The following is a 23401-nucleotide window of genomic DNA, read 5'->3' on the forward strand; positions in this document are numbered from 1 at the left end:
TGACCTCTCACCTCGTAGAGCGGTGCATTCTGGGATTTGAAGTATCCTGAAGCTCCTCTTCCGCGTGGGCCAATAGTATTGGGGCACAGTCGGCTACACCGCTTTCGTTGCCCGCTGGTTCGTCAGCGAGCCTCTGGGAGTTAGCCAATGAGAAGTGCTCGGGTCCTGGTCGCCTAGGAAACCCCGAGACAACAAGATGGCGGCGCTGCGGGACGGCTCGCTGGCCCCGTGGTGAGTCTCAGCTCATCCTTTCTGCCCCGCCAAGTCTTCCGGGCAGGCCAGGGCCCTCGCCCCGACTCCGAGGACCCGTGGCCTGCGTGGTTCAGCTCAGCAAGGCAGTGGGGACCCTGCTCACCGTGTCGCGCGCGGAGGCGGGGCAGATGGCGGACTCCCGGCCGGGGTTTGGGCGCCGTAGCTCACCCTGCGAGCACGCCCAGCTAGGGGTGTGGAGGTTGGCGCGCAGCCGCCTGCCAGTTACTGAGCCCGGTGTGTCGAGGGGTGAACGCCTAGGGCAGCACTGAGTTCGGTCCTCGCGGTGGAAAAGCATAAGACACGTTTGTAACCCTCATTGGAGGCGACAACCATAGCTTTACAACCTTTGTCGGTTGTGGCGGGCTGAGGCTGGAAGACTGCGAGTGTGGAGCTCATCTGAGCTACGTAGCGAGTCCTTGACCAATTAGGGCAATTCCAGGAGACCTTGTCTCACATTTAAAAAAAATAAATCGAAGCCAGGTATGGTTGTACACGCCCTTAGTCTCAGCATTCGGGAAGCAGAGGCAGGAGAGGATCTTTGAGTTTGAGGCCAGCCTGGCCTACATAGTGAGAATCTGTCTCTTAAAACAAAAATAAAATAGAGAAGGCTGGGCTGGTGGTCTGCAGACCTGTAATCTTAACTACTTGCGAGGCTGAAGCAGGATGAGCATCACATGTTTAAAGTCAGCCTGGACTTTAGAGCCAGTTCAAGGCCATTTTGGGCAAAGACCTTTCTTTTTCTTTATATATAAGTTTATACGTATATGTTAGTGTCTGCATATGTGTATGTGCACCGCGTGCATGTCTGGTGTGAGAGGGAGCCACAAGAAGGCATCAGATTTCCTGGAACTAGAGTTACAAGAGTGCCATGAGCTACCTACCATGTGGTTGCTGGGAATCAAAGCCAGGTTCTCTTCAAGAGCAGCAAGTGCTCCTAACCTCTGAGCCATTTTCAAGCCTAACACTTTCTTTCTTAAAAAAAAAGACGATAGATAAAGCACAGCAGTACAGCCCTATGTAGCATGTGTACGGCCTAGGGTCACTCTCCACCCCTGAAAAAGGTAATTAAAAATAAGTTAAATTTAGTTCCAGCACTCAGGAGGCAGAGGCAGGAGGATCTCTGTGAATTTGAGGCCAGCCAGGATTAAACAGTGAAATTTTGTCTCAAAATAACAAGGATTTAAGGAGACAGATTAGTTGATGAAGCACTTGCTTTGCAAGATTGAGGAAGTGATTTTGCTCTCTAGAACCTACTTAAGAACAACAACAAAAACAGGTGTGAGGGTTGGTAAGATGGCTCGGTGAATAAGGGCTCCTGCTGCCATGTCTGATCGACTAAGGTCCATCCCCAGGATCCATGTGGTGGAAAAAGGAAACTGAGTTCTTCAGGTTATTCTCTGACTTCCACATGCTCACCATAGTGTACATGTGCCCATACACACATATAAATAAATAAATGTTGAAAACAAAACAAAAAACCCACATGTGACACAGACAGGCACTTGTCATCCCTGTGCTGAGGAAATGGAGGCAGGTGGGGCCCTAGAGCTTGCTGCTTGCCACCTTAGATTGATTGAACAGCGGCAGGCTAGGCCTGGAGAGATGGCTCAGAGGTTAAAAGCACCAGCTGCTCTTCCAGAGGTCCTGAGTTCAGTTCCTAACAATCACAGCCATCCATCATGAGATCTGGTGCCCTCTTCTGGAGTGCAGATATACATGGAAACAGAATGTTGTTTACATAAGTAAGTAAAATCTTTGGAAAAAAAAGTTCCAGTAAAAATAAATAAAGAGTGGAGAGTGCCCAAGGACTCACACTCCAGGTGGTTCTCAAAACACTCACACATAAGTACCTACCTGTACATGTGTACACACACACACACACACATAAATAAAATAGTGGTGGCATTTGCAGGACTCTGACCACTAGGAAGACAAGGCAGAGAGATCACAAGTTAGAGGCCATCCTGGACTAAATATTGAGACGTCTCAATAACAAAACAAACAAAAAATGCTTCCACTGGCTGGTGGTGGTGGTGGTACATGCCTTTAATCCCAGCACTTGGAAGACAAAAGTGGGAGACAAAAGCAGGTGGATCTTGTGAGTTTGAGGCCAGCCTGGTCTACAGAGCGAGTTCCAGGACAGCCAGAGCTGTTACACAGAGAAACCCTTCTTGAAAGAGCAAAAACAAAAAAATGTTTAAAAACCCTTTGGACTGGAGGGATGGCTCAGTAGTTAAGGGCACTGGCTGCTCTTCCAAAGGTCCTGAGTTCAAGTCCTAGCATGTACATGGTAGCTCAAAACCATCTGTAATGAGATCTGGTACCTTCTCTGGTGTACAGGCATTCTGTATACATAATAAATAAGTAAATCTTAAAAACAAAAATTTTTTTGGAGGCAGTGGCACGTGCCTTTAATCCCAGCAATTTGGGAGCAGAATCAGCCAGGTGGATCTCTTAGTCAACAGAGCAAGCTTCAGGACAGCCAGGGCTACACAGAGGGAAAAAAAAAATTCCTGTCTAAAAACCTTAATTTTATGCTTTGAAGTGGTGGCGTATATAAAGTTTGTCTTGGTAAAGCTATGTAATTAAAAAGGTGGTTATATAGTATATGATTCTATTTATGTAACTTTATCAAAGAAAATTCCTGAGATGAGCAGGAGTGGTGGCTCATGTCTCCTCTACCCCTGGTACTCAAGAGTCAGGTGAGATCTCTGTGAGTTCTAGACTAACCAGGGCCACATAGTGTCTTAATAAATAAATGAGGAAAGAAAAAATTCTAGAGATAAAATAGTGGTGGTTGCCAGCGGTCAAGGCTGGTGAGGAGGCATAGTATGACTCAGCCTGCAAGAGGAAAGCCTGTGGGGATGGGAAAGGCCTGCATCTTGATGGCAGTGGTAAATCCCAATCTGTCCATGTGATCAGGCGGCACTAGCCTGTACACACAAACTACAGAAACAGCCAGTTCCTGCTGCTCCTGTTTTACTGGGGTTGTGTAAAATGGTAACTACAGAGGGAAGCCGGGTGATGGATACACGGGACCCCTCAGAGCTGTTTTCTTGTTAATCTCTGATAATTTCCAAATACAAAGGCAAGGTATAGCCTAAGAAGAAATAGAAGGAAAATGGGGGGGGGGTGTTTAGCTTAGCCAGAGGAAGGATATGAGTCAGAGCAGAAGACCATCCCAGAAGAGGAGTTACGGTTGGAGAGATGGCTCAGCTGTTTTAAGTTTGGTTCCCCGGAGAGGGTGCTAATGACAGGGTGCCCTGTGTTCCAGGCATTGTGCAGCTGTCCTCAGTGCAAGGATGCTCAGGTGGGGATAATTTGAAGAGGCAGACAGGGCCAGGTCACCCATGGGAATTTTATTTTCTTCTTCACCCTCTTCCTCCTCCTTGCCCTTGTCCTCTCCTCTTTTTTAGATAGGATCTCACTATGTAGTCCTGGCTGGCCTGGAACACACAGGGATCTGCCTCCCCAAGTGCTGGGATTAAAGGTATGCACCACCATGCCCAGCTTTGAGTTTTTCATTCAAGGGTGAAAGGAGCCCTCGGGGAGGTTTGTTCAGGGGCGTGGCGTGTCATTGTTGCTTGTAGGCATGAATAGAAGGAGCCACTAGGGGCCGTCCTGTTTAGCTACATAAATCATACGGGAGTCCAGACCCACAGAGCAATACAGGGTTATGGTGAGGAGGCTGGATGATGGGTGAGGGAACTCTGCTCCAAGGCCTTGGAGGCTCTTTTGAGGAAAGGGTGGATCATGAGCCCCAGACTTCAGAAAGGTGAGGGAGGCTGTCTCCAGGCAGCATGGGTTCCCCTATTGGAGAGTGTCAGTCTGTCCTCTTTCTGTGAGGAGGGAGGAGTTTATTTGGCCTAAACTTCTATGTCACAGTCTAACATGGAGGGAAGGAAGTCAGGCATAAACTAAAAAAAAAAAAAAAAAAAAAAAAAAAAAAAAAAAGATCATGGAGGGATGCTGCTTACTGGCTTGTTCCCCATGATGTTCTTAGCCTGCTTTATCCAACTCATGACCTCGCTGCCCAGGAGTGGCACAGTCAGCAGAAGGGCTGGGCCCTCCCCCATCAATCATCAATCATCAATCAAGAATAGGCCCCCCAGGCTTGCCTACAGCCTAATCTGATGAGAGCTTTTTCTCATCGAGGCAGTGAGGTTCCCTCTTCCCAGATGATGCTAGCCGGTGTCGACAAAAACTACCCCAGCCTTGGGGAAGGCCAGTGTCACATTTCCAGAGGACAGCTTTGGATTTAGCCTGAAGACTCATTTCAGACCCTTCCTGATGGAGATCCCTTCTTTGGCTCTAGGATTGCTAGGTTTTAGTCATTTTACATGGGGAACAGATTGGTGGCTTTTAGTTAGAGCTGGCTTTCACATGCATATTCTCCATCAGAAGAAGGGAGTCAGCATTTTCAAGTGTTCGTCCCCTGTGCCATTACCAATGGCCCCACATCATATAGCCACAATTCAGCTGGCAGGGGCCTGCCTTTGAGCTTGGCACTGGGCAGAATGCTTTGGGACTTTGAGCCCCCCTCCCCTCCAGTCACCTGCCTTGTGGATGCTGATACCATGCACATTTTACATGGGAGAAAGTGAGGTGCCAGTTAACACTGTGGGCAGCAGGCCATGTACGAGGGAGGGCCCAGGCTTTGACTTCATGTTACATGACTGTTCTCAATGAATCCCGCCTGTGGCTAGCCCACTCTCCCTCTGAGACTGTAGGAGTGGCACCAGGGTTCCGGCAGGCAGGGAGGAGATACCTGGGTTTTATGCCAGCCAGCTCAGTTATGGTCCCTAAGAGCACACGCTCTAAGCTTAGGGAAGCTCCAGGCCCTGCACCCCACCAGGCAAGGGGTTCTGTGTTCAGAACAGAGTCAGCTGCTCAGAGGAGCCAGCAGATGTCAGGAATCCCGACCCACTCGGAGGAGTAAGGCCTGCTTCTCCTGGACAGTGCTCTTCCAGGGAGAGCTGCAGCTCCCTCCTCCTGACCTGAAACCCTGGGTCTCCTCTGTCCCCAAGGGCTGACTTCCGTCTTTCCTCTCAGGAGTTCTTGACAACTAGCCTCGAGACTAGAGCTATGAGCTCACCTCTGGCCTCTCTTAGCAAGACACGGAAGGTGCCCCTAGAGTCGGAGCCTGTGAATCCTGGGTAAGGAGCCAGCTGGTCTCAAGGTCCTTGTGCCCCTGCCCTGTCTCCTCCTTAACCCTTCCCTCACAGAGGAGAAAGACTGCTAGTGTCTAATGCAGAGAGCAGTTGGTTTCTCTCTGTGTCTACCTCCCTTCCCTTTGTGCCTTCTGGGAACTCTGCTTTGTGTTGACCACAGATGGGACAGTGCTTTCTGTTAGGCATGACCCCGGGAGAGCGCTTATCATTCACTGTTCACTCTGCAACTCTGCAAACATGATGTTCTGTCAGCCCTGGTTAGGCTCTATGCTGGGCTCTTGAAAAGCCTTTTCTTTCTTTATTTAATTCCTTTGGCTTTTCAAGACAGGGTTTCTCTGTGTATGTAGCCCTAGCCATCCTTGAACTCACAGAGATCCACCTGCCTCTACCTCTGAAGTGCTTGAATTAAAGGTGTGTTACCACACACCCGGAGCAAAGCTTTTTCTATCTCCAGTTTCCTGGTGCTTTTCTAAAGCACTTAGAGCCTTGCTTAGACCCAGAGAGGTTAAGCAGAAAGCCTGGACCCACTGCACTTCAGAGAGCAGCTAGGGTCAGCTTCATGGGCTGGAGGATTTTGAGGTCTTCCCACCAAAATGGCCCTACATTGTCTCTGCATCGTTCTCTGTTGGGAGGAATTAGTCGTTATAGACACAGTGTGTCTCTTGGCTCACCCTGGCTAAGGACAGCTTGAGGGAGGGGGATATCTTCAGGAGATAGAGGCTTAACCTCTGTCTCTTTTAGCCTTGCATGGGGCCTGGAACCTTCCCTTGGTGACATTCCAAGAAGCTTAATTTGTATTTGTTCCTTCTTCCTGCCTGGGTCCCCAGGAGGCGAGGGATAAGAATCTACGGAGATGGTGAGTGTGTGCTCTGCCCCGGTCCCTTCCCTTCTCACCAGTCTACTCTCCTTACACCTGGGCAGCAAGGGAAAGCGCATGCTGAGCCTTGGACTGAGCATCTGCCTGCCCCCTGTACTCTTCAGCTCTCTGCCCCTGCTCAGAGGTCTGAGCCACTCCCTTGCCCTGCTCCTCAGCAGAGATGCCCACACTATCATAGCACTCCTGCCTAATGTGAGATGGTTTTGGGTACCTCGAAACTCGGGGAAGACCAGAGATGGGGACCTCAGCCTTTGCCTTATGGCCTTCCCTCCCTGGAGCTCTGGCCTTATCACTGGCCTGATTGTGCACCCTTGGGGGGCAGTATACAGACCGTTTAATCTTGGCCAGGGCCCAGGGCCAGAGTGCTTTCTGGGCTGTGGCCCCAGAGCAGTGACCTGGGCGTCCCTGTCTGCAGAAGATGAAGTGGACATGCTGAATGATGGACAAGACCCAGAAGAAAAGATCCCTTCCTGCTATGGAGGCATCGGTGCCCCTGTGGGTAGGCAAGGTGAGAGCAGAGAGCTGAAGGGTGGCTATGGGTCCCCTTGCTCAGAGCAGCAGGAGAGGCTCTAGAGATGGGGTAAGGCCATGTGAGCCATGGCTCCTACTCTCACCTGCTGGGTTGAGACACTGCTGTTAGTTCTTGCTAGCTGGCCCAGTGCCTGTATGCCCAGACCCATCCAGGACAGGATTTAATCAAAGCCACAGGTTGGGGAGGGGGCTGGCCAAGCCCCTGGCAGGGTGGAGCTAGCAACTCTCCAGTCTCCAGCAAATGGTTCTGCAGTTCAAGTTCAGAGACCACAAAAGGCCTGACGGGGAGCTCAGCCTCTGGCCATATGCCTTCTTATCAGCAATACCCAAAAGGCTGAGAGTTCCATAGCAGGGCATTTCACCTGACTTTGTGTCTTCAGGGGCCTGTATGGAGTGGGGTGGGGACAGGGGGAAAGGGGCCAGATTGGCACTGGGCTGGATCAAGGGAAGATGGGGATGAGGCTAGAACTTTCCACCAGGTGTGACAGCTTAAACACCTTTAACATCTTGCTTCCCTGTCCCCTGGGGAAGGAGAGCAGTGGGCTGGCTGGCATGTTGTAAGGCTTTGGTAAGGTGCTGCTTGTTGGGGGTCCCTGGCTATCACACAGGGTACCCAGAGCTGAAGGGCAGCAGGAAGTGCCCTTAAACCAAACTCCCCTCCATTTGACATTGGCAGAGGGCCAAAGTAGAAGACAAAGGACTGGCCTAGCTCAAGTCCCGTAGAGACTTCATCACAAAGAGAAGGATCTTGTACACCTGGCTAGCTGGGGACAGTAGTGATCATGTAGCCACCGCCTCCTTCTCTGCCAGGGACACTTCCCCCTGCCACATCCAGCTGGTCGTCAATAGGACCTGCCTTCCCTGCTCCTTTGTTCTGCCCCTCCCCGCCCCCACTGCCCTCTTAAGAGCGGCTCTCTGCTGGCTAGATCCTAGATGGCTCCTCAGTCACCTGTTGTCCCAGAGTCTTTCTCCATGCCCCCTTTTCTTCCACACTTCACTGTGGGCATTCCACCTCCCCGGACTCTTCCTCCTCCCCATACCGCTCCAGTGAGGGCAGCCATGCTCTAACTTGAGGGCTGGTAATTCATCCTGGGCATCCAGTGTTGTCTCATGACAGCGGCTGCAGTCCCTGCTTCCCATGTAGTTAGGGTACCTGGTGTGTATGGGGATGAAGAGGGCTTGTGTTCCCATCTTACTCTTTCTCTCTCTCTCTCTCTCTTTTTAAGAGGATGAGTTTTGGGATAGTCTCATGTAGTTTAGGTTGGCCTCAAACTCACTATGCAGCCATGGATGACCTTGAACTCCTGGCCCTCCTCTGTTGGGATAAAAGTGGCCTATCATTACCCTGACTCCCAAGCTGTATTTTGAACTTTTTTCAGTGTACAGACAAGTTGAAGTAAGAATACAGTGTCTCCTTTCATAGCAACTGTAAGGAGTATGGTTTTTCCGCCCGCTGCTGGTCTGTCCCGCTGCCGCGCCATCCCCAGTTAACACACAGAAACTCTGTATTTGATATAATGCTATTGGCCAGGTACTAGTTTCTTATTGGCTAGCTCTGTCTTAATTATTAACCCATTTCTATGTATTTCCACGTGGTCTTACCAGCGAGAGGCAGCTGGCAGTTCTACCTTCTCCAGACTCTCCATCTTGACTCCTCCTCCCTCCTTCTTCCTTGTCCCCCTAGTCCCGCCTATCTTGCTTTCCTATTGGCCAACAGTGCTTTAGTCATTAAACCAGTATGAGAAACCTATATACATAAAGACATCTCCCATCAAGCAACAGATCTCACCATAAACACCCCATCCCAGCCTGTACATAGATGGGCATACAAGGGCATCTCTTGGGTGAGCAAGTTAGAGGAAAACTGCGTAAGTCCTGACCTTCATATCTAGCTCCTGCATCTCCTAGTTATAAGGAAATACATCCAGTGTCAGCACTGAACCTCTGAGCTTGAATAACCTATTAATCCCCATAACATCTATCTCTTCTATGCTCCAGTCTCCTCAGTAGTTCCAAACATCTCTCAGAATGATTCCCCTGACCTGGGATTTGGGAGGCAGTGAGGCTTCATGCATTACAGCAATATGATTTATGCCCGTTTAAATCTCTAAAACAGTGGTGTTAACTTAAAAAAAAAAAACAAACAAACCAGGATTTAACTATGTACTCCTGCTGTCCTGGAACTCATTCTGTAGACCAGGCTGGCCTCAAATTCACAGAGATCCCCTACTTCTGCTTCCCAAGTGTTAGGATTAAAGGTGTGCGCCACCATGCCCATCTGGCAAAGTCTCAACCACTTGTATTGTGGGACACAGGGATGTTGGGTGATTATTTATTTATTGTGTGTGTTCCTGTGTTCACACACAATGTTGAGTGTGTATGTGTCAAAGAACAGCTCACTCTTTTCCTTCCATCATGTGGATCCCAGGAATTCAACTCAGGTCACTAGGCTTGATGGCAAAGAGATGGCTGAGTGGGTTAAGTACTCCCTATGAATGCAAGAGGCCCTGAGTTCAAGTCCCAGCACCCATATAAAAGCCTGTCATGACCCTGGATATCATTAGAGGTCAGAGACAGGTGAACTGTAGGAGTTTTCTGGCCAGCTAGCCTACCCCAAACAGCAATCTTTAGGTTCAGCATTTGCCTAGTATGCATATAGCCCTAGGTTTGCCCGCCCCTCCCCTCCCCCTGCCACCAAAAAAAAAAAAAAAAAAAATGTGAAGATCGATAAAGGAAGGCACTTATGTCCTCCTTTGCCTCTGCATGTGTGTGGATGGGAATGTGTAACCCTGTATACACACACACACACACACACACACACACACACACACACACACAGGACCTGTTAGCCTGTATGTTGCACCACTGACGCACATACTTGAAACAGATGCACCCCACCCAGCTTCACAAAGTAGCCCACTGCTTCATGGCCCACTGTGAGGACTGCATGAGCTGCTCTGGGTAAAGAGCTTCAAGTGCCGCATCATGGAAGTGTTAGCTGCTGTTGGGACTGCTCTCTGTTCTTGCGGCCCTCTCCCTCTCTGGCCTTTCCCATGTCCGCCTCAGCTCCAGGCATGGGCAATAGAAACTTGGTCCTCTTGGCAGGAACTGTATTCAGTGACTCAGAGCTGATGACCTCCATGGCCAGGAAGCTGCAGGAGCTGGAGCAGCAGCTGAAGGCCCAGAACGACGAGATACTATCCAAGGTAGGGCCTGAGGCAGGAGACAGTCAAGGAGGACTGTCCCCTCCAACTGAATGGCCTGTTTTGATGGCAAGCCATGGCCTGGGAATGATTTTGGTCCCTCTGAGCCAAGCAGAGGGCAGAACCTGATAGAATGTGGGCTGGGCAGTTAGCAGGCTGCTGAGCAGAGGGGGCGAGCTGGACTGGGCCCAAGGCCTGCTCTGTGCCTTTCCTCTACTACTGCTGTCAGAGAGATAGGGCTTTCTGAGGCTCAGAAGTAGGGGCTATACCGAAGGGTAATAGGGACAGGCTAATGCTCACACACAGGCAAAAGGCGTGGCCCATCCCACGGGAAGGACTAAAGCTTACCTTATTACCACCCTGGTGGGGCTCTGGGAGCCACCAGGATTTGCACTGACCCAAGTCTCACTGCTTCAGGACCAGAAGATTCTAGCCCTGGAGGATTTGGTGCAGACCCTCCAGCAGAACCAGGGTAAGAAACCCTTGGTTAGGTGTCTGCTCAGATCCATGTATCATGGGAGCCTGGACAGTAGCTTTGGAATTCAAGGCTTCAAGAGCATCAGGACTGTTCACTGTGGGACTGTGGGTGACAGCTGCAGCTGTGCCTGAACCATCTTCTAGGAATGTGTGCACCCCTGGCTCAAGCATGTGTCCTTCACAGGCTTATTGATTCATTAACTGAACAAACCTGAAGTACCAGGCAGACTTTTGGTGGGCTCTGGACAACTGGAACCAGAAAGACAACAACCCTTTACCCTGTACCTTACCCTAGACTGCACTGTTCAGAGCATGGAGGGATGTCAGTTCAGGCATCCCCATCCCCACCCAGGGTGAGAGACCGACCAGCTCAGGGGCTGTTCTCAGAGAATCCCCAGTCAGAAAACCTTAGGGTAGAGCACTTGCCAGCCCCCAGGTTGTGGTAGCAGAATCGCTTACTCACTTCTCCCCCAACAGCCAATGCAGCTCTGCAGAGGCAGGAGGAGCTGGAGACTCAGTGCATTCAGCTGCAACGTCAGGTTGGCGAGATGGAGGTGAGGGGTCGAGCTTGGTGGAGTGGGTGGCCAAGCAGCTTTCCCTGGTCTCAGTCTGTCTAGAAGGATGTGTGGCAGAGCCCCTCACCATCATTCAGGGGCCCTGCCCCTTTCCCTGCGCTGGGCCGACTCAGTTTAGAGCCAGGGTAGAGGGTGGCACCGTGACACACTGCTCCATTTGGGCTGAATCAAACCCTGAACACCCACTCTCGCTTGCTGCACTGGCTAACTCTCCATCGTTCTATCCCAGCACTACGGCTATGTGGCTAGCCCTTCTGTCCTCACGGACCTGCCCTACTCTCCATGTCTTGCCTGGGTCTTTAATGAACTTTCCCTACCTTAGGACCTGGCCCATGCTATTGTCTGCGTGGATCACATCCTGCCGCCTCCTGGAGATAAATTTTCACTTGTTTCCTTGAAGCCCTTTCTAACCTGTGACCAGTGTAGTCTCTCATCCTCTGCTTTCTCTCCTTAGAGCCTCATAGCCTCCTCTGGGGGACTATAAACTCCATGAGGGGGTGCATGGCTCACCACGGACCTAGTGCTCACGGTCCCCTCTGGCCACAATTTCTTTACCCAGTGATTTTTACCTCACTCACTTTTCTGCCACTCAGAATTGTGGTCAAGCTGCAAGGCTTGAGTTGGAAGGAACTGAGGGCTCAGAAGCGTCAAGTACCCCTGCCTGCTCAGTGCCAGCGCCTCAGTCCTCTGCCCGCCCACCCCTGAGTCTTGTCTGGGATGGAGCACCTCTGGCTCCAAGCAGAAGGCTTTCCAAAGCCCCAGCCCATACTATCAGCTCAAGCATGCATCTTTCACATGTTTATGGACTCATTAATTGAGCGTTAACTGCCTTGTTTGACACTGCCAGCCATTAGGCTTGTGGCATCTGTACAAAAAGACAATCCCCACATGCATGAAGCTGACAGTCTACAGAAGCAGAGACACGTGACGAGACAGGATGCGAGAGTGCGGGGGCCATGAAGTGGGCTACAAGTTGGGGGAGGAGCCGCTGCAAGCAAATTTGGAAAGGGGGGGTGGGACTAGCCCGTGTCTAGGCAAAGAGGTAGAAGGTTCTGCCCGCCACTGGCTGTGTTGGAGGCCATGAGAAGAGGGAGACCGAGAGGTCAGGCCAAAGGGGCCTCGCTGTGGGCTCTGCTTGGAGGGAGTCTGCGTGGGAGTGAGCGAGAGCCACAAAGGAGAGTGTGGTCCGGGCCGGGCGCTGGGAGCCTCACAGGTGCATGCAGTAAAAATGGCAGAGAAGCAGCGGTGTAGTGGAGGGAGGGAAACCAGCTGTGTTGAAGGACAGAATGGCTCCCGGGTTCGGCAACAGCAGGAGTAAAAACTAAGCCGAAGGTTTCAGTAGAAGGCCTGACAGACACCCCTGGCACCCTCTGTGTGGGACAAAGGTGGGGAGCAGAGGCCGGTGAGATGATTGCCAAGGGTGGCCGGGGCTGCTGTCGGGTGGTCGGAACTCCGATGTGGGTCATAGGGGTTGGTAGTTGGAGAGGCGCTCCTTGCTGGGGTGGAGAGAGGTCTCGGGGGCAGGGTGGGGCTGGGGACCATTAGCATGAGTGGATTAGGGTGCTTGCTGGACATCTGCTTAGTTATGAGTGGGACTCAAGCTCAGAGGTGAGAGCCACACTGAGTGTGGATTTAGGCTCTGTCCTTATGGATGTAGGAGTGGACAAGAGCCATAAAAGTGAGTGTGGTCAGGGCGGGGACAGGTGTGTGTGGGTAGAAATGACAAAGAAGCAGGCTCACATGCAGTGAGAGGAAAAGCAGCTGTGTTGGACAAGGGGAGACAGAATGGCATCAGGGTTCCGCAATAGCAGATAGTTGGCTGAGCTGTGGAGGAGAGCAGCTGGCAGAGAAGGGGAGACAACCTGTAACAGGAGTATAAACTGCTCTAGCCAGGTATGGTTGAGCCCGCCTTTAGTCCCAGCACTTGGGAGGCAGAGGCAGAGGCAGGTGGATCTCTGTGAGTTCCAGTCCAGCCTGATCTACAGAGTGAGTTCCAGGACTGTCAGGGTTACACAGAGAAACCGTGTCTGACAACACCCTCCACCACCAAATTAATAAATAAAAGTATAGGCAACTCCTCCTGGGCCGGGAGGCGACTCAGTCAGGAAAGTGTTTGCTTTGCAAGCATGAGGATCCTTGTTCTGTCCCTAGAACCATTAGAAAAAGAAAAGCCAGAAATGGTTTCATGGAGTAATTAATCATCCTAGAGCTGGGGAAACAGAGTCAGGCAGATCTCTGGGGCTCTCCAGCCAGCCTTGGATTCAGGCAAGGCCCAGGCCATTGGCTGAAAAACACCACGATGGACAGTGCCTGAGGAGACGGACACCCAGCTTGTCTTCTGGCCTCCACATACAAGTGCGTGTGTACATGTGCACCAACACACCCCTGGAATCACAGACACATGAACATGTGCACACACAAAGCCAGTGTGTCAGAAAGCAGAGGGAGGCTCATTTCTGTAGTGCAGTGTCCCTGTCTCCTCCTCATGCTCAGGCAAGGCCAGGCCAACAGTCCAGACTGGTAGCTTGCTTTATAGAGTTGTTGAGTCGTGTGCTGTGTTAAGTACTTGGTGTGAGGGGTCCTATTGCGCACAGTGAGACAAGTGTTGTCCTGTCCCCCCTCATAGAGGAGGACACTGCTGCTCTAGGTCAGTGGCTTCCAGTCCAGGACCTCCAGCACATACTTTGTCCAGGGCGCTCTGGGCTGAGAGGACAGGCTGGGCATCAGACCGGTGATGCTCTCCCTGGAAACCGGGTAGGTGATGCCACGCCACATCTTGCTCTTCTGCCCATAGCGGTTCCTCAGTGACTATGGCTTGCAGTGGGTGGGTGAGCCCATGGACCAGGAGGACTCAGAGGAAAAGATAGTCTCTGAAAATGATGATCAGGACTGGATGAAGGCCAAGAAGTTCTGGAAGCCAGGTAAAGTAGAGCATCTGCCCTGGCCCCCTTCCAGCAGCTCCCTGTTAGCCTGCCCCTCTTCCAGAGGGGCCCTGGCCTCCCAGCATTGGGTTGGGGGTGGGGGATGCTAAGTTACCCAACACCTTGTCCCTGACCCAGGGAAAGAAAAGCCAAGGTCTCCCTCCCTGGTCTCACTTCAGTCTCTACCTGCTCATCTGCCAAGGGCTACAGAGACCCAGACTTACTAGACATTTGATGCTTTGTTTTTGCTTTTTGAGACACGGTTTCTCTGTGTAGCCCTAGCTGTCCTGGAACTCACTCAGTAGACCAGGCTGGCCTCAACTATGAGACCCACCTGCTTCTGCCTCAATTGTCATGTTTAACCACTGATATTTAGTGGGCCCCCAACCTACCTTGTTCTTAGAGTTCATAGAGCTGTTTCTGAAGTGGGGCCCATTTTCTTCAGTAGAGAAGTCTCGTCCCTAGGCTCCAGAATCTAACTCAGGCCCTCATCTCCACCACCTTTTCCGGGGTGGCCTGTGGCTTGGGCAAGTCATTTCCCTGAGCCTTAACTTCATCAACAAAATGGGGCACACATCCTCACCCTCAGGGTTTTACAAGGAGCAAATATGGAACCCTTAATGTCATGCTTGTTCCCGAGCTTTGAAGGAAGCAAGTACCCTGGGAGCAGAAGCATCACTCCCAAAGGGAGTGTCTAGAAAATGGCATCGGTGTCAGTGTCAGAAGTGTCACTCACTGGTAGGGTGCTCACCCACAGAGCATGAAGTCTCGGGTCCCTTCCTGGCACCTGGTAAGCCAGGCATGGTGATGCACACTTGCAATTTCAACACCCAGGGGGTGGTGACGGGAGCATCAGAGGTTAGAGATGGCCCTCAGCTATGTAGCCGTTCTGAGGACAGCATGGGCTACCAGAGACCTTATCTCAAAGAACAAACATGGGGAGATGGCTAAGGGTTAAGACACGTGCTGCTCTTCCAGAGGGCCTGAGTTCAGTTCCCAGCACCCATTTTCCTTCTTGGAACTCCTTCCTGTCTCAGGGACTAGCCTGACTCTGTCCCCTGGGCCCTCTGCTGCCAGCGCTGGCTTCTTGCTGCCTCATTTCTGGGCATCTATTTTGTTGGCTATCACTTCCCACAGACTGCCAGTGGCAGGAGAGCCAGATCATCAGTTTGGAGCCAAAGGGAGTGATTAGAATGTTCTAGATTCCTAACTTTTGCCTAAGGAAGGATTGTCAGTTTCTTCATGGAGGGGGCTGCTAGAGGAGAAGCCCGGAAAGGGCACGATCTGCAGTTGGACCTCCAGCCTCTCACCAGGATACAAACATCACATTGGTTGCTGTGCGAGTGCTCTGGGGGACAGTCCTGCTCTGGTCATAACACACAACAGGTGTTGGGTCTCAGGGATGAGCATAGCAGTAGGCCTGGCGCTCTTCACTGTCAAATCCCCACCCTCCCACACACTGCTGACCTGTCTCTTGTTGGAAGGCAAATAATCACACACAGAATGACAAGGGTGTATGATAAGGGCCAAGGTAACGGGCTCAGGACCTACAGGGAGCAGGCAGGAGAGTCAGGTGTTCCTAGTAAGGTTCTTAAAGGAGGTGGGGCTTGGTGCAGCCTGGACCCACAGTAAGTTGGGAGGGACCACAGCAGCCACAGTCTGAGCCAGTGCTCCCAAGACAGGGGCTGGGACTATCCTTGTACACAGGAGGAAGTAGAGACTCAGAAGCTTGCTTGCCCGAGGCTGTAGAGCTCACAAGCAGCAGCTCTGCCAGTGTGGCCCTTGAGGGCCAGGGAAGTGACAAGGAGAGAGGTTGGGCTAGTACTTGGGAGGAAGCAGGAGGGTCAGGAGTTCAAGGTCAACCTCAGCTTCATACAGTGTGGGCTACATGAAACCCTGCCTTAAAAACAAAAGCAAACTCCCAAGTTTCATGAAGCCTTAAAGATGATCTTTAGCATTGTGGCCCTTCCTAGAAAGACCCCAGAGAGCTGTGTCCCAAGAGCCAACACCGAATAGCTGCCACCTACATGACCACTGAGTGTTGGATGAGTCATGTGGGCCCAGCAAGGCTTATATGGCCCAGAGCGTGACACCTTACAAGGCCCGATTTCTCATCTGTAACACGGGAACTGTAATACTTAATACTTGCCTCTGAGAGTCGTTAGTAGACAGGCCACTGACTTGCTCTTGTGGCCAGATCAGGTTTCTTACCTGCCCACCCCACAAAAGGGACTTGTCTCTCCACTGGCTTAAGACAGACCTGGGACTTGCTTTTTGGCCTGCGCCGCCGCCTTGTGTGTGAGCTCCCAGTACACCTCTCTGCAACCCAAGGCTCTGCTGAGCTTTTGGTGAGGCTCATTGACTTAGAACTGCCGATGCTGGCCACACCAGGCTCCTCCTGTCTTATCCCTGGGAGTCCTATTTCCCCCTCCTGCCCATTGCACTCTGTGGCAGCCCAGCCCACCCTACCTACTCTGCCCACTTCCTGGCCCCGGCCAGGTTTCTTTTACTTTCCTTCACTTCCTCTGTCACCCCCCCTTATTCCCCGCCCCAACACACACACACACACACACACACACACACACACATACACACACACACACACAGAGTTTCTCTGTGTAGCCCTAGCTGTCCTGGAACTCGTTCTGTAGACCAGGCTGGCCTCAAACTCACCAAGATCCGCCTGCCTCTGCCTTCCGAGTGCTGGGATTAAAGGTCTGCACCACCACTGTACCCCCCCCCATCTCTTTTCTTGGCTATGCAAATGCTCTGCCACTGTTCTACAGCCCCGCCCTCCAGGCCAGCCTTCAAAGCAAACTTTTGCTATCAGTATTTCTTAGCATGTATTCCCCATGTATTCCCTTGGCCCTGAGGTAGCTTGCTTTGGGCAGCCATATTGGCTACATTCTGTGGCTCCAATCCTAAACTAGGCTGGCCCTATGGAAGATATTTCCCGGTTGTTATGTTTTTGTTTTTAGGTTTCTCAATTTGTCCTTAAACTAACTGTAAAGGAAACCAATGTCATAATTGCAGGCCAGGAGCTGTAATGCAGTTGGTAGAGTGCTTGCTTCACATTCATGAGGTTTATTTCCCAGCATCATGTGAACTGGGCTGTTGGTGTACACCAGGGAAGACTCGGCAAGCCCAGACAGAGACGGGGCAGGTGCAGCCCTTCCGATGTAGCCAGCGCCAGGAGAAAGGAAGGCTGTCAGAAGGCCTATGGTCATCAGCTGCAGGGACAGGCCTATGGCTCATCAGCTGCAGGGACAGGCCTATGGCTCATCAGCTGCAGGGACAGGCCTATGCTCATCAGCTGCAGGGACAGGCCTATGCTCATCAGCTGCAGGGACAGGCCTATGGCCATCAGCTGCAGGGACAGGCCTATGGCCATCAGCTGCAGGGACAGGCCTATGCTCATCAGCTGCAGGGACAGGCCTATGCTCATCAGCTGCAGGGACAGGCCTATGGCCATCAGCTGCAGGGACAGGCCTATGCTCATCAGCTGCAGGGACAGGCCTATGGTCATCAGCTGCAGGGACAGGCCTATGGCCATCAGCTGCAGGGACAGGCCTATGGTCATCAGCTGCAGGGACAGGCCTATGCTCATCAGCTGCAGGGACAGGCCTATGGCCATCAGCTGCAGGGACAGGCCTATGGCTCATCAGCTGCAGGGACAGGCCTATGCTCATCAGCTGCAGGGACAGGCCTATGCTCATCAGCTGCAGGGACAGGCCTATGGCCATCAGCTGCAGGGACAGGCCTATGGCCATCAGCTGCAGGGACAGGCCTATGCTCATCAGCTGCAGGGACAGGCCTATGCTCATCAGCTGCAGGGACAGGCCTATGCTCATCAGCTGCAGGGACAGGCCTATGGCCATCAGCTGCAGGGACAGGCCTATGGCCATCAGCTGCAGGGACAGGCCTATGCTCATCAGCTGCAGGGACAGGCCTATGCTCATCAGCTGCAGGGACAGGCCTATGGCCATCAGCTGCAGGGACAGGCCTATGCTCATCAGCTGCAGGGACAGGCCTATGCTCATCAGCTGCAGGGACAGGCCTATGGCTCATCAGCTGCAGGGACAGGCCTATGGCCATCAGCTGCAGGGACAGGCCTATGCTCATCAGCTGCAGGGACAGGCCTATGGCTCATCAGCTGCAGGGACAGGCCTATGGCTCATCAGCTGCAGGGACAGGCCTATGGCCATCAGCTGCAGGGACAGGCCTATGCTCATCAGCTGCAGGGACAGGCCTATGGCTCATCAGCTGCAGGGACAGGCCTATGGCCATCAGCTGCAGGGACAGGCCTATGCTCATCAGCTGCAGGGACAGGCCTATGGCTCATCAGCTGCAGGGACAGGCCTATGGCTCATCAGCTGCAGGGACAGGCCTATGGCCATCAGCTGCAGGGACAGGCCTATGCTCATCAGCTGCAGGGACAGGCCTATGGCTCATCAGCTGCAGGGACAGGCCTATGGCCATCAGCTGCAGGGACAGGCCTATGGTCATCAGCTGCAGGGACATCAGGAAACAGCCCCCTGCACCTGTACTCCCACTGGGGGGCAGCAGTTGGATCCCCAGCTCCCTGACCCACCCTGCCACAGCCGAGCTGTGCTGGTGAAAACAGCTTCCAGAGAGCACATCACTTTGTGTGCTGGAGGCTTACAAGAGGGGCCCCGGCCAGCATCCCTTCTGCCCTCTACCCTTCTCTTCTGGCACCTTCATGACTGTCCTGGTCATTTTGTCCACACTCTCTACAACTCTGCTCAGCCATGTGTGCAGAAGCTTCCAGAGGAGCCGGATCCTGGCAGACTCTCAAGAGTGTGCAACCCAGAAACAGTTACACCTGTCCAGCAGCTGTCCCAACATCCGAACAGCCATCCATCCCCACCCTTGTCCTCCCTCTCCTGATGATACAGCTGGGTCCTAAGTCCCCTAACTTGCCAGCTGGCCTGGGATGAGTCACTTCATTTTTCTGATATTGTTTCCTCATGCCATTGGTAGAGATTAAACAGCCCCTGCCTCCCAGCCTTGGGGTTGGCCTGAGGACCATTTGTACAAGGTAGAGCTGGTGACCAGCAATCGGACATGGACAGTTCAGGCTGTTCCAAGTTAGCCTCATATGGCCATTTCCTTGGCACCTTATAGCCACCCTGGGAGACCAACACTACTGGCATCCCATTCTAGCCCCGAGCACTGTGGTAAGGCCACACAGGAAGAAGTACAGGGGCTAGGATTTGAACCTTGAAAGCTTTGATCCAGAGCTGGGAGCTCTGCCAACCCGGTTCCTGGCACAGATCTACTACCAGGCCTTGCTTTTGCTCGTAACGCTGTGCATTTCTAAGACATTTACTTGACCCAAAGTTAAGTGTCCTGTTATGTTAGTGACACTCATGCAATCCCAGCACTTGGGATGTGGAAGTAGAAGGATCAGGGGATCAAGGTCATCCTCACTACAGCTCAAGCTGCATGGACCAGGGCTCAAATAACAGAGTTCAGAGTGAGCATCCAATAAAAGATAGCTGCCCGTGTTACCTAGTGCAGTTACCCTTTTCTTTCAGGGCCCCAGGCCTCTGCTCAGCGCAGGAGCCCCCCGCCCCGCCCCGCCCCGAAGTCAGAGCTGCCAGGACATGGCAGCCAGAGGCTCATGGGCATCTGCTTCTCTTTGTCAGGGGATTCTTTTGTGCCCCCCGAGGTGGACTTTGACAGACTGCTGGCTAGTCTGCAGGATCTGAGTGAGCTGGTGGTAGAGGGAGAGGCCCAAGTGACACCAGCGCCTGGTGGGGCGAAGCTCCGAACCCTGGAGCCCATCCCACTAAAGCTCTACCGGAACGGCATTATGATGTTTGACGGGCCCTTCCGGCCCTTCTACGATCCCTCCACACAGGTAGGGTGGGGCCCTGGGATCCACACCACTTCCTCAGCTCTGCTTGGAGATGGTGGAACCAGCTCACTGTACTAGCTTGCCCTCCACGAAGTACACAGGCCCCAATCTTGGAGCTCCCAATATTTCTGGAATATGATGCTTAGGGCTTGCCAACCAAACAGGTAGCGGGCTTGGCAGAGCATGGCGTAGCATGGTTATAGAGGCCCGTTCACTCTCCTGCAGCGCTGCCTCCGGGACATACTGGATGGCTTCTTTCCCTCAGAGCTCCAGCGGTTGTACCCTGATGGAGTCCCCTTTAAGGTAACCAGCGGCTGGCTCCTCAACCCACCTCTTTCCGGTATGGCTTTGCAGAGAATGGGGATAGCTTGCTCAGGGATCAGCCATTCTAAGAGGGAGCCATCCACTCAGGGGACCCAGTCAGGGTGCCTTGCAGGAGGGTGAGGGAACAGAGTGAAAGGCCGGAGCCACCATGAGGTCCCCCAAGCTGAGCAGCAGACAGTGCCCTCTGCTGGCATCTTGAAGGTCCATGGTTGGTGGTAGAGGCTCTACTCTGCCCACCCTCTTCAGCATTCAGGGCACCGTGGATCTATAATACACGGGGGGGGGGGGGGGGGGACGCGGCTTACTTTACCCCAGAAGCTTCTAAAACCATGTGGTTAGGGTGGCATGAGTTGTGAACACTGAAAAGTGTCAGTCCTGGCTGGGCTGCAAGGACAGGAGATGAGCCCCCGTGTTACCAGGGCTGAGTGAGATGAAGGTTGTCATCATGGGGACCAGGAGGCATCAGGCTCCGGAGGCGGGTTATCTCCACAGCGAGGGTGTGTGCCACCATGATGCAAACGATAGTGTGAGTCATGACTGGGGGTTTTGAGATTTCTGTGTGAAGACAGCCTTGGAACTGCCTTGACAGGACAGTTAATTGTGGTGACCTGCAGTGATAGTTGTCGGCCTTGCAGACTAGACAAGAGCAAGGCTCTACCCTATCCTGACATTCATTCCCTGTATAGCCAGCTTCCAGTGGGGGAGGGGCTTATCAGTGCTATGGCTTCAGCTGATATGAGTACGGGGTGCTTGCACGAATGGGGCCTGAGGTGGTAGCAGCAACATGAACTGTGGTTCTCTTGTATTAGACTGTCCCTTGGTTTGTTCTTGAGGCCTCTGGGTGAATGGGTGGGGTTGAGGTTGCAGGGCTGGAGCTGGGCTCCCTGCTTCTGTGGGCTTTCCGTCCTGCCAGGTAAGCGACCTGCGTAATCAGGTCTTCCCAGAGGATGGGCTGGGCTCATTCCCAGGTGAGGGCCGTGTGGTGGGCCGACAGAAAATTCGCAAGACCTCCGATAGGTTGGAGGATACTTCAGGTACGCTGGCTCCCGAGGTTGGCTGGGGGACTGTGTAGAGCAAGCTCCTCGTGGCCTCTATCAGAACTTACTGTCCCTCCTGGGCCAAGATTCCCAATGCCCTCCCTGCAGGCTCCAGGATGACTGCTGAGAAATTTCTGAACACGCTTCCCAAGTGTGTAATCCGACAAGGCCAGGTGATTGACATCCGGGGCCCCATCAGGGACACCTTGCAGGTGAGGCCTGCCCTAATTACCCAGCTTTCTTTAGGGGGAGTTTACCACCAACCCTGGCTCAGCCTGGAGGCTCGGGCCTATAGGCCCCAAGTAAAGGCCAGGATGGCAAGTTCACCCTCAGAACTGTGTCATATCTTGGTAGAGCTGGTGAGGATCCCATGCTCTCCTCCACAGGCAGCTGGGGTGGCTACAGCGGAGGGGGTGGGGGATGAGCCTAAGGTCCAGAGCCTGCCCTTGAGCTTGGCCTAGGTGCTGCTTAGTTGTCTTGCAGGCCTTTTACATGCTGTGAGTTCATGGTCTTGTCTTTACTCTCGTTCTTCCTTCCCAAGTTACACCCGAGAAAGGGGTACCAAGTCTCAGTGTCCCCAGACTCCTCTCCTTTACCTCAGTTGTCTGGTATTGCCTAGTCACCACCATCCAGCCCAGGCTGCAGAGTGTCTCGCCGCCTTTCTGTGCTGGCCTTCCCGCCTCCTTCCTACCACTGCTAGCCGTGCGCCCCGCAGCCTTCTCTGTTGGAACTGCCTGGGCATTCTTGGAGAAAGCCATGGCCCTTATCTGGGCATTGAATTTCCATTTTGTATCAGTGTCCTCTGGCCGTTCCTTCCTTTCCTGCTTTAAAAGCTGTGAGCTGCTGGCAGGCTCCCGACTGTATCTCCTCCTCCAGGTTCCTGTTGGTCAGGTTATTTGTGCTGTAGGGAGTGCCTCTGTCCCATTCCATTGCAGGTGACGTTACTCATCCTTCAGACTTAGCTCAGGTGTCTTTCCTGAGCCCAGGCCAGGTTAGGTCCCCAAGCCTGGCCACCACCTGGGTGGCCTTGTCTCCCACACTGGACTGGGAGAATGATGTGTTGCTTTCCAGAGCCTCCTTCCCTCTACACAGAGCACCCCAGCTGTTTGGCTCATTGGCCTCATCCATCCCTGCTCAAGAATGAGCCAGTCCTCTAAGGGTAGAGGAAATGGGGGCCCGGGTCTCCACCCACTTTCATGACTGCCTTCCAGAGCTGTTGCCCAATGCCTGCCCGGATCCAGGAGATCATAGTGGAGACACCTGCCTTGGCTTCTGAGCGGCAGAGGTGAGGGCTGAGCAGAGGTGAGGGCAGGGCATCAGGGAAAGGACCTGGGAGCTAGGGAGCACTGAGGCTCTGTGGACCTGCAGGAGCCAGGAGTCACCCAACATGCCGGTGCCTCCGCTCTCCATGCTGCGCATCAAGTCTGAGAACGGGGAGCAGGCCTTCCTGTTAATGATGCGGCCCGAGGACACTGTTGGTGATGTGCGAAACCTCTTAGCACAGGCCAGGTGGGTACAGGGCAGGGCTGGAGGCTGCAGGAAGTCCTTGGCCTCATGGCCTAGCTTGATGTACTCTGATGGACACCTAGGGACATGGACTCGGCCACCTTTGAGATCTTCAGCACCTTCCCACCCATGGTCTACCAGGATGATTCACTCACACTGCAGGCCGCAGGCCTGGTCCCCAATGCAACACTTCTGTTACGGGCTCAAAAAGCCCTACTGTCGAACCCCAGCTTTGGTACTGGTTCTGGCCCTCACCCTGGCCCAGGCTCACCTCCCTGAATAAAGTGCCGCCCCTGACATCATGGGCTCCACAAGGCTCTCCAGACAGGGCAGTCCAGAGGGGAAGGCTGGGTGAGGGAGGGGGCGGTACAGACGCTTAGGCCTGTAACTGGAGCCCCCGCATAGCCACTGGCTCTTTGTCCCCTAGGTTCCCTTTTCTCTCAAGGTGTGCTAAGTAGATCCTGTGGAGGCAGCGGCCAGTCCTAACTGAGTTGACATTCTCTCTCTCAGCTGGGTCAGGGGAGCCTCACTGGGGGTGAGGCGTCTGGCGACAGCCACACACATATAGATCTGTGTGCTCACGCAGACACTTTCTCCTTACTGTGTACAAACCCATCGCCACAACTACCCCCGTGCCTCAGTCTGA

The 23401-nt window shown here is 53.1% G+C and overlaps 1 protein-coding gene across 1 annotated transcript; it reads left to right on the top strand.

Annotated features, from left to right (window-relative positions):
- Positions 1 to 147: 147 nt before the first annotated feature.
- On the top strand, positions 148 to 23040 carry Ubxn11 (UBX domain protein 11). The gene is given in 15 exon segments (XM_051173688.1): positions 148 to 231; positions 5305 to 5408; positions 6251 to 6279; positions 6716 to 6808; positions 9937 to 10037; positions 10452 to 10520; positions 11006 to 11065; positions 13881 to 14007; positions 19677 to 19891; positions 20114 to 20191; positions 21126 to 21246; positions 21358 to 21461; positions 22461 to 22534; positions 22618 to 22758; positions 22839 to 23040. Coding segments are annotated over 15 exon segments (1596 nt in total). The 3' UTR covers positions 23035 to 23040.
- Positions 23041 to 23401: the final 361 nt, after the last annotated feature.

The sequence above is a fragment of the Phodopus roborovskii genome, unplaced genomic scaffold, assembly GCF_943737965.1.
Source record: "Phodopus roborovskii unplaced genomic scaffold, PHOROB, whole genome shotgun sequence".
NCBI classification, from domain to species: Eukaryota; Metazoa; Chordata; class Mammalia; order Rodentia; family Cricetidae; genus Phodopus; species Phodopus roborovskii.